The 11,056-nt window shown below is 44.3% G+C and overlaps 1 protein-coding gene across 8 annotated transcripts; it reads left to right on the top strand.

The window, feature by feature from the left end:
• Positions 1-10,929, top strand: MOG (myelin oligodendrocyte glycoprotein). 8 transcript variants are annotated; one of them, XM_037844809.1, is made up of 9 exons: positions 1-306; positions 1,492-1,839; positions 5,702-5,747; positions 7,160-7,180; positions 7,510-7,530; positions 7,769-7,819; positions 9,237-9,353; positions 9,661-9,681; positions 10,106-10,929. In XM_037844809.1, the coding sequence occupies exons 1-8, from the start codon at positions 222-224 to the stop codon at positions 9,671-9,673; spliced, it is 702 nt and encodes a 233-aa protein (XP_037700737.1). In that variant the 5' UTR covers positions 1-221; the 3' UTR covers positions 9,674-9,681; positions 10,106-10,929. The 8 variants fall into 8 exon arrangements, with proteins under 8 accessions (XP_037700737.1, XP_037700739.1, XP_037700734.1 ...); XM_037844805.1 differs by having other exon boundaries at positions 13-306; positions 5,634-5,747; XM_037844811.1 differs by lacking the exon at positions 7,160-7,180 and having other exon boundaries at positions 2-306.
• Positions 10,930-11,056: the final 127 nt, after the last annotated feature.

Below are 11,056 nucleotides of genomic sequence, written 5' to 3'. Positions count from 1 at the left end.
CGCAGTCTGTAGCCCTTTTGTGCAAGTGCCTGGCAAGGGTGACGTGGGGCCATTCCTGCAGGCACAGCTGCAACACTGGCCAGGGTGGAGGCGGGTCCCAGGCAGCACTGCCTTCCCAGGCCCTCCCTGGAGACTTTTTCAGTGGAGGGGACATGCACCCCGAGGGCCTCTGCTTGGCCTGACGCCACTGCGGGGGCTCTCTGTCCCCAGTAGCAGTGGAGATGGCGAGTTTACAGAGCCCGTCTCTGCCCAGCTGCCTCCCTCCACTTCTCCTCCTCCTCCTCCAGCTGTCCTCCAGCTACGCAGGTAAGACCCATCTTCATTCCTGTCCTGGGGAGACCCTGAGAACAGAAAGGGTTCACCTCCTTCAATTCACCCTTAAATTGCTGTGTTTGTTGTCTTTCTAAAATAGATCTGCTGACATGGTTCTCCTCTTCAGAAACTTTCAGTGGCTCCCTACAGCCTTCAGAATAGAATCCAAACTCCTTTATATGACCTTAACTTAAAGTCCTTCTCAAACTAGTTTCTCACCTGCCTTTCCAGCTTTGGTTTCTCACCTACCAAATGGGGATATAATAATAGCAACCTCTTGGAGTTGCTGTCAAGATTAAATGAGATGAGGCATATAACATGCTTAGTAATGCCTGTCCCATAGTAAATAGTCAATGAATGTTTGAAAGTTGCGCTCCTTGTGCTCAGGCACCAACAAATTATTGACAAGCCCTACTTTCATGTGCTGAGGAGAAATAAAACAAACAAATGACAGATCCCCAACCTAGGGAGTCACTTGACTAATACGGGAGGCTCTGTTCATCTGGTCCCTGAGGAAATGTCTCCAGGTCTAATGGAGAAACCAGCCTTATCTCCTATTATATTGGTGTCTGAGGGAAGAGATACATCCCACAAAGGTAAACAACTGGGAACGTGTACAGAGCAGGTCCAGGACCATTAGTGAGGGCTGAAGGTACAGAGGAAAAGGAAAATGAAATACAGCCATCCCCAGGGTAGAAGGTCTCGGAAGAGAATAATTTAGAGAAGAAGGTGTGAACAAGTCCAGAAGGCTGAGCCAAGCAGTGAAAGTGGATGGAGTCACAAAAGTAAAACCTCATGAGGGAGAATAAGGATCAGTTTGGCCAAGTCCAAACAGACGGGCAGGCCTGTGGGAGAATTAAACCACAGTCCAAGGTGGGACCTAAGGTGGGGCTTGGGAGTCAGAGATGGATACAGTTGGCAGAAAGGTGGACAGCAACTGTTGAGATGATCACATGCTAGAATGTTCTGTCCAGGTCACTCACAGAATCTCCATACCAGAGACCATTTTTGCTTTTTGTAAATACTCAGGAAGAAAAATTGAGCTCCTCTCTGTCTCTAGGGTTCCATTTAAAAATCTTTTGTCTTCTTTCCCTGTTTTGAAGCAGCACTTCTCAAAGTATGCTTGTATGTCAAGTTTCCCTCTGACCCTCTGTCTCTTCTTTTTGGTGTCTTGGACAGGACAGTTCAGAGTGATAGGACCAGGGCACCCCATCCGGTCTCTGGTGGGGGATGAAGCGGAATTGCCATGTCGCATATCTCCTGGGAAGAATGCTACAGGCATGGAGGTGGGCTGGTACCGCCCCCCCTTCTCTAGGGTGGTTCATCTCTATCGAAATGGCAAAGACCAGGATGGAGAGCAGGCACCTGAATATCGGGGCCGGACAGAGCTTCTGAAAGATTCTATTGGCGAGGGAAAAGTGACACTCAGGATCCGGAATGTGAGGTTCTCAGACGAGGGAGGTTTCACTTGCTTCTTCCGAGATCATTCATACCAGGAGGAGGCAGCGATGGAATTGAAAGTGGAAGGTGAGTAGCGCCGTATAGCATTAGATGTTATCTGTTAGGTGGCAAGACCGCCTTTTGAAACTTCGGTCATTCACTCAATTGAGATGGGCTCCTTTAACCCAAACATCGCTTCGGGAATCTATTCCTTAGAAATATGTGCATGGGTCCATGAGAACTCATATGCTCATTGATCTGTTGAAACACTCAGAGAGGGGAAAATACTGGAATCAAAGTCAATATTCACAAGCAGGGAAGTGACTGAATAAATGATGGTATCCATTCCATGAATGTTACGCAGCCATTAAAAAGATTGTTTGACAGTCACACTAAAGGGCTTGGAGGAATTCACTGGGTTATTGTTGAGTGATAAAAGCAAACTTCAGAAAGCAGGGAACAAAAACAAAAACCCTGTGCTTGTATGTGTATGTAAGGCAGAGAAATGGAAGAAAGCATATTCAAAGGAAAGTTCACATGGATCATTTGGGGAGAAGAGGGGAGAGCAGGGAGGATGAAGGTGTGATCCAATAAAAAAAAATAAAATAAAAAGACCATATTAAAATGCATATGATTATATTCATTCATACAAAAGTATGTATAAAATGTATATTTGTAGAGAAAAATGGAAAAAAATTCAGCAAAAAGTAAAAAGAAAGAAAAAAACAATAGAGGTGAGAAATGGGTGCAGCAAAAATCTCAAATAATCAATTTCTTACTATTTTGTTTTACTAGAGGGAAAGAAGAAAATTCTGAGAGTTAACCTAAATTATCCAAGTAGATTTTTTTCCTTCTCTGTTTTGCTTTAGAATATTTTTCTTTTTTACAAACAAGGGCAGTTAGTCCTACCACTTCTTGTTGATCAAATACAATTACAGTGAATTTCTCGGTTGACTTTTTGTGGTGCTTTATTACTCAAGGATCATTATTGTAAAGCACATTCCCAGTACATATTAGCCCAAGTAAATAAACAAATAAAACAAATGTCTGAATATAACTGGCAAAGAAGTGTCACTTGTAGATTTCACTTCCGCTCTTCCTTTCTCCAGAATCTTAGTTTCCAGAATGCATTGTCTGGTGGATGATTTAGGAGTTTATTTTTCTTCTAGCCAATATGGTTAAGTTATGGACAAGGTGAAGTGGATGGAGGAGGAACTTGGAAAGATAATTGCTATTTAATTAAAGAACAAAAATTTTCTGAGGCCTGAGCCTCAGATCCTGGACCAGTCCCATTTCTTTTTCCCTCCTGCAGTGCAAACATCAGACAATTGATCATTTTTTTGTATCTTGAGGGTGACTGCTGCAGTGTTGCGACCAGAAAACAGCATTGTATCTTGACTGACAAAGCCCTATTTCTAGGGACAGACTGCAGGGATAAGAAAACAGCTTTGTGAGTCACAGAACATCCTTCATACAGCTGTATGTATTGGGGATTTTTACCTGCAAGGGGAGCCTGCACAAGGACCTCTCCAGTTTGCAGTTTCCCTCCTTGGTTCTCTATTGGCTCTATAACCGTATGCCCCAGCACAAGCCCTCCTGCTCCCCTCCCGTCCCTACCATAAAAGAAAGAAAGAAAGAAAACCTGAGTTCCCTTAGGGGAGGTAGTTTTTGTTTGGGTTGGTTTCCAAATTTCACCCCCCCCCCCCCACACACACACCTTGTAATCAGCATGCCTAAGAGACCAGAAAGAGAAGATTTTACAAGTAAATAAGGGACCATCCACTCTCCCCTAGGGAGCCAGGAAGCTAAGACAAATTTTGGAATGAAATGCAGTAACAATGTAGTTGCAAATTTCTGGTGTAATTACCTCCCCCTCTTTCTCTAAAGAGTTTCTGGTCTCTCTTTCCAACTTCATTTTTTATTTTCTTGGCATTTATTTTATTTTATTTTATTTTATTTTATTTTTACTAATTGTCTTAATACTTCCTTTAAACTCTTCATTGTGAATTTTTAAAACATGCAAAAATAGAAAGAATATCATGAGCCTCCAAATATCCATCACCTAGCTGCAATGCAATCAAACCAAAGACAACCATTTCACTTGCATTACTCAGAGGCAAATCCCAGGCAGCACAAGCATTTCATTGCTAAATCCTTGAGAATGTCTCTAAAAGATAAGAACTGCACCCCACCCCCCAGAAAAAAGCAGCAGCAGCATAGCCACAATACACATCTTTAAAAATTATATTTAAATATTAACAAAAATTCCTTAATAATCATCAATTATTATGTTCAAAATTTCCTAAATGCTTTTAAATATATTTTGACAGTTGTTTTGTCTGAATCAGATCCAAACACTGGTGTTTGCCCTGCAGGGTTTCCCATAGTCTGGATTTTGCTGATTGCATTCCCATGTTGCTTAAAACAGCATCCTCCCTGCCCGATGTTTCTTGTAATCTGATAGAGCTAGAGGTGGTGATCAGATTCAGGTTTGATTTATTCTGGTAACCATACTTCATAGGTGTGCTATATAGTGCTTAATGTTTTGCATGGGGAAGCTTATAATGCCTGGTTTTCTCTCTTTTGTAATTCTAATCCTCTATGAAAGTATAAAAGGTATGCCAAGAAAGAAAAAAAGAACTAAAGTACGTACGCTTAAGTCACACTGCTATGCATATAACTTTCTATAAGAACTTGAAAGTAAAGTTTGTTGCATTTTCCTCTGGGGAGTACAACAACCAACAAAAACTTTAATCTGGATTGTATTTGTGCCTGAGAATCACTTTTGGACCAGTTTAATGTTATTCGCCTAGGCTTAATTCCTACCTTTGATGGCAATAGCCTCGTGTAGCTTCCAAAAGCAGAGATCAAGAAGAAAAGAGCCTTGACTGCAGCATGGTCTATACAGATTAGGCAGGAAGAGTAGATTTGGACACTGAGGAGCAAACTCTAGGATGGGGAAACAAAGGGGAGCCCATCACTCGCCCAAGCACACAAACCGGAGAGTGGAGAGCCATCTGCTTCCCTCACTTCCCATTCCACACCACACCCAGTTAGTTGCCAAATCCTGTGGACCCATCCAACCCCCTTACCAGCTCCAGCAGAGGGGCTCTTAACCTTCATCTGTCATAAACCTCTTTGGCAGACTGGTGAAGTTGATGGGCCCCCTTCTTAGAATGATGCTTTTAGATGCATAAAATAAAACGTATTTACACTGAAATGCAGTTATCAAAATATTAAATAAGAAGATTTAGGGGATAATTGCAATCCTTAGGGTCACTCTAAAATAGTGATAAATGATATTTTGAGATTTCTACAACTACTCTAAGGTAATATGAAAATATTTGTAATTTTTACAACATCACAGGTTCCGTTCATATTATTATGTTGCCTACAAGCATAATTGAAAGCAGCACAAAATTTCAGTTTAAAGGTCGCTGAGAATAAACACATATTTTTTTCACATTAAAGTTCACGAATCCCATGACTTCCTACACCACCACTGTCCTAGTTCAGACTATTATTGTGGCTTCTTAACTGAGGTCCCTCCCACCTCAGGCCCACAAATCAATAAATCAGAGCCTGTCGCCCTCAGCATGAAATCCTTCCATGCACTCTGCTCCCCCATGGTCTTGGCGATCAGATCCATTTCCCTTAACTGGCTCTCAAAACTCCCCAAGCCTGGCCCAAGATACTGTACAACCTTCACTCCAGTCAATTCTGAACCACTAGCCCCTCCTGGAAACAGGCTAAGCTGAGGTGGCAGTTGTGTGCTGCCTCCTTTGAATCCACGTGATATTCACTCCCTTATTGAACACGAGTTATCAAGCCCAGGCCCTGCGCTGGGTGTGGGGGTTACGGATGCCGGCTGTGCCTTTCAGATCCCTTCTACTGGGTCACCCCTGGGGTGCTGGTTCTCCTCGCAGTCCTACCTGTGCTCCTCCTGCAGATCACCGTAGGCCTCGTCTTCCTCTACCTGCAGCAGAGACTGAGAGGTAAGAGCAGAACTCTGGGCAGGGAGGGGTCCTTCTCTGAAGTGAGCTGGCTTCTGAGAGTTGGGGCAGTTGATATTATTTTTGAGACTTCTGGGTTCAGAGCCTCATGACACCATGAAGCTTTACATCTTAACAAATGCTGTCACATCGATATTCTGCAGGACCTTGCATTTCCCTGTGTGATTGGGCTGAAATAGAAGCCCACTTTATGGAGGAAGCAGCTGATGTCTGGAGAGGTTCAGTGACTTATGCAAGCTGACACAGCTTGCAAATAGCAGAGCTCAAGTCTAACCAACCCCCACTCCCCACCCTCATCTTCTGGCTCCTGTTCCATACCTAGCAGCTTCACGCAACTGAGTATGAGCTTCCAAGTTGGACACGTCTAGGCAGGTCTAGGGCTAATAACGAGATTTTGGCTTAAAAAAAAAAAAAAAAAAAGATCCTCTAAATAAAAGCCCCAACCACACAATAGGTGTTTAAAAATTGTTCCCTCCTTCTTTTCCATTCAGCACTGAGGGATCGGATTCAGCCATTGATGAAGCTCCTCTTTTGTGTCCAGAGCTTCCATTCTGAGCCTTCTGCCCTCAAAGTGTTCTCTCCAGTGCCAAAGCACGAGACATTCACTCCTCCTGCTCCCTTTCAAAACTTGCTTTGGAGCCTTCCCCATTACTAAAGAAGATAAAGCAGCAAGAAGGGTTTTGGGGGTAGGAGGTGGGGTATATTGGTGTGGTTAGTGATGGGTTTTTTTTGTCTCCCCTTGAAAATACACCAGAGCCTCCGTTACCTCCTTCTCCCATGTGGCAGATCAGAAAACCTGAACACAGCCTGGGTTTGAATCCCAGCTCAAGCACTGATCAACTATTCGAACCCTGGGCAAAATTCTTAGGGTATCCAAGTCTCAGCTGCCTCCTCTGTCAAGTGGAGAGAACATCCTCTCTCCTAAATTGGAGACAGGATTAATGTATGCCAAGTGCCTAGTACTTAAGCTTGTCACAAAGTAGCTGCTCAGTAAACATTTAGCTCCTTCCTTTCTCATTCACATAGAAGGTGGCTTTAGATTTACAAAGTAACAACCCAGCAGGTTAGCATGGCAATGTGAACCCAGAACCAAGAAAAGCAGCACAGAGTAGGTAGGGGGACAGGGAATAAAACTGTATGTTGTTTTGGGGTGATGCTGTTTTCCAAGTCTCCCCACATTCTTGGTCCCGTGTTTAATCCCCACAATAGCCAGAGAAAGAGCCTGAACTACAACCTAGGATTCTTGGCTCCAAATCAGTGCTCTTTCCATGTCCCAAGGATGCTCCCAGGCTGCAGAGAAATAGCCTGCACAGAGGCCCAGGGTCACTGGGTGAGGAAGGGGCCCCACCTGGTACCAGAGCGTGAGCTAAAAATGTTGCCTTTTTCTATTTTAGGAAAACTTTGGGCAGAGATAGGTGAGTTCCAAACACCCTGCAACTCCGCAATCCCTCCCTCCTTATCCTCTATCATAAGTGCAGTGGTCATTTTCTCACCTTCTCCCCTACTCTGTGCCCCCTGTGGGCAGGAAATTCACTATTCAAAACTCCTATAACCAGCAGAGTGTAGAAAGTTTCATTCCTGTCCCCTACCTTCAGCCAGGGTAGAAGTAAAAATCTGCAGCTTCCCTTCCTCCATCGTGTGCTACGACTATAAACAATTTTAAGAGATGAAGTAACCAAGACTCAGAGAATAAAGGAACCCCTCAGCATGTCCTACTAAATCCATTTCCTTTTTCCTCTTCCAGAGAATCTCCACCGGAGTTTTGGTAAGTGCTGGTGAATTGGCCATCCCTGATCAGCTTGCTGTTTCACTCGGGTGCCAGTTACCTGGGGGAATAAGGACCCCTGGCTCTCAGGATCTAGTGCCTCCTGCATTTCCTTCCCTTCCTTTTTTTCCCCCTTGATGTAATCATTTGCACTGGTAAGAGAAAAGCAAATACTCATATAATGCTTTAGTGTCCAGCACTATTCTAACAGCTTTACTTATGTTAACTCATTTTGCAGGAATTACAAACACTGCACATACTTTCACTCTTCAGGGATTACAAAGGGGAGGTAAACAGTTTCTTTGCATGTGAACTTGGTGTCTGGTTGGGGAGGTGATGCATATACCTGAACTGAGAACAATGTGAATATATGCATGTATATGTATAATCTACTGTGCTCCTGGAGAGGTGAGATTACATGAGTACAGTAGAAATAGAGTAATAGTCATGGAAGTGTTAAATCTGGAAGGAGCAAGATGAACACAACCTAGTCTCAAAAGTTTAGAAAACAGATGAAGATAGAATGATGTAACAAATGTGGTAAAATGTTAACAGATGGTAAATCTGAGTATCAGGTGTGGGGTTCATTGGAGTTCCACATATTATTTCTGTATTATTTTTACAACTTTCCTGTAAGTTTGAAATTATTTCAAAATAAATTTTTTTTTTAATTTATCCATCCCCACCAAATATATATATCCAGCAGAAATAGAATAATAGAGTAAATAATAATAGAACTATCCTTGACTAAAAAGGAAAGGCTTCTTGGAGGATGAGTGAAACCATCAAGCCCCACTAGTGCTGGCTCAAGGATACAGACTCTCTTTTTTTGTTCACTGCAGATTGCCCAGTGCCTGAAGACAATGTCTGCCATAGAAGGGCACCCAAATATTTGTTGAATGAATGAATGGATGTTGCAGAATAAGCTGTTGCTCAATAGGATTTCATTGGGTAGAGCACAGATGGTCCCTGCTCTGGAAAGCTTTCCCGAGGCAGCAGGTGACCCTGGCCCCTGTTGCTTGAGAGGTCCATTAGTGCTTATACCAAGGGACCAGTGGGGAGGCCTGTCACTCACACACCCACACACCCAATCTCTGCACACCCAGATGGAAGGAATGGGGTCTTTGCTTTGTAGGATTCTCATAGCACAGGTCGTAATTCTTTTTTGTACCATGAATTCCAGTCTGGTGAAACCAGATGGACCCTTTCCCAGAAGAATGTTTTTAAATGCACACAAAATACATAGGATTATGAAGAGAACTACTGTATTGAAATATAGTTATCAAAATACAAACACATTTGTGATATAGTAACATAAATATTTCTTTAATGAAAACTAGCAGTAGGTCTAACTACTATTGTAATTTCAAAACATTGATGAACATAAACAGTATTCCAAGAGGTCTGTAATAACCCTACTGGGATATGAAAAGATCTGTGGTTCCTACTGCTGACAAAGTCGCAGGTGCTGTTGTTCGTTGCCTACACGTATAATGGAAGAAAATGCTAAATTCTGCTATAAGTTAAGTAAAACTGAAGATGTAGTGCTGCTCTCATCCAAGTTCATGGACTTCCTGGTTTCTGTCCAGACTCTTTCAGTATTCTTGGACCCCAAGTTAAGAAACCCCATAATAAATGGAGAAGGGTGGGTGGGATGTCAGGGGGAACCCATGCTAATCCTGTCTGTTCTGTGGTGAACGATTCAGATCCCCATTTTCTGAGGGTGCCCTGCTGGAAGATTACCCTGTTTGTAATTGTGCCGGTTCTTGGACCCCTGGTTGCCTTGATCATCTGCTACAACTGGCTACATCGGAGACTGGCAGGTGGAGTGGTCGTGCAAAAAACAGGACCACCGAGCGGTTGGTGGTCGGGGACCAAGTCAGCCCTGAACAGGAAACAGAGAGGGTGGCACCCAGGCTCAAGATTCAGGGAGCTGGGATTTCCTTCCTCCCCTGTTCCCTTGCCCAACCCCTGCTTCCCTAGAAATACCATGAGGAGACCCACATCCTGAGATCTGTGGGGTGCCTGAGTGGAGAGGGAAAGATGGGTCACTGCACATCTCCACAGGGAGGAGTGGGGGAGGGGCTAGTCATCTTCTGCTCATCACCTCTTTGTTTCTCTTGTTTTCAGGACAATTTCTTGAAGAGCTAAGTAAGTTCACTTTTCCTTCTTATAAACTGAGAACAAAAAGCCAGGAAAGGGAGCCAGAAGCAATCAGAGGAAGAGGAGGGCTATAGAGGGATCAAAATTCCAAAAGGAAGGAGAGGAGGGGCTGGAGATCATGGGAGGAAGGAGGCCAGAGTGGCAGGGAACAAAGCTGGTGGCATTTGCACCTGCTGCCTGATGGCGCCACCTGCAGCACCACTCAGCAGGAATCCCACTCGGTGGACTTCCTCTCCCATGTGTCACACGGCTGCCCGGTGCTTTGCCTCCATTTGTCACACAGCTGCTTGGCGCTTTGCCCCAGGCACAGATGAGATGACTCCCGAGGGCCTTTCGCCTGCCTGGTTCAGTAATTTCACGATAGAAACTGCTGATAGAGATTTATCTTCAAGTTATTTTCTCCTCCTCCTAGGAAACCCCTTCTGAGTGCCTCACATCTTGGCAGGGGTGGAGGCCAGCCTGGCTGTTGCAGGGACTGATCCTTGGGGATGTCTCATCCATCGAGCTGCACCCTCTCACGCCTTCTCGCCATGGGGATATGCCAATCCGCTGCTTCAGGACACTCTGAATTCCAAACAGGACTGATTTCCCTTGTCTTCTACCTTTTCTCTTCCTTTCCCCAGCTCCTTCCTTCCTTTCCCCTTTTTTGTACTCACATCCTTCCACTTCTCTCCTGTTTTCCACCTCAAAACCCTCCCTGGCTGGGTCTGTCCAGGTGCTCTTCTCACAGCCAGAGGACACCTGGGCTGGAGAGGAACACAGACAGGAGCACCTCTGCCATGAAATGGGGACCAGGAACCTCCTCGCTGCAAATCACAGCACACCAACTTAGCAAACAGTGGTTGTTTCCTTGATGACCCCAGCCCTGATTGGGCAGAACCAAGAAGTATGGAGGGTAAAGGGAAGGAACAAGAAAACAAAAAGTCAAACAGAGAGCCAAATGAGCTGCAGAATAAGGACATGGGGAGCACTGACCAAAACTTTGAAATGGGGAGAAACCCAGCGCGTACTGGCCAGACAGAGCTCCATCTGGTCTCAGTACCCTACTGAGGAACTAGGGAACTAGTTCATCTCTGGGTCCCTCAGACTCTTTCCTCCTCTTATCCTTTTTCTCCCATCTTCACACCTGTCAGTGTCCACTGGTTTATCCAACAATTACTACTTGATGGTCCATAAGACACAAAGAAACAAAGCATGAATGTGCTAATTAATAATAACATGAGTTTCCATGTGTCACTTTTCCTTTTTCCTTTCTATATTCCCTTCATTCTTCCCCTCACCTTTCTCCCTACCTCAGTCTCCTTCCCTGGAGGTCAGTCTTCAGGAAAATCAAACACAAAGAGAGACCTCAGTCGGAAAGGCC

Source organism: Choloepus didactylus, chromosome 7, assembly GCF_015220235.1.
Source record: "Choloepus didactylus isolate mChoDid1 chromosome 7, mChoDid1.pri, whole genome shotgun sequence".
NCBI classification, from domain to species: domain Eukaryota; kingdom Metazoa; phylum Chordata; class Mammalia; order Pilosa; family Megalonychidae; genus Choloepus; species Choloepus didactylus.
The sequence above is the reverse complement of the archived record's forward strand: the minus strand, read 5'-3'. Positions and strand labels throughout refer to the sequence as shown.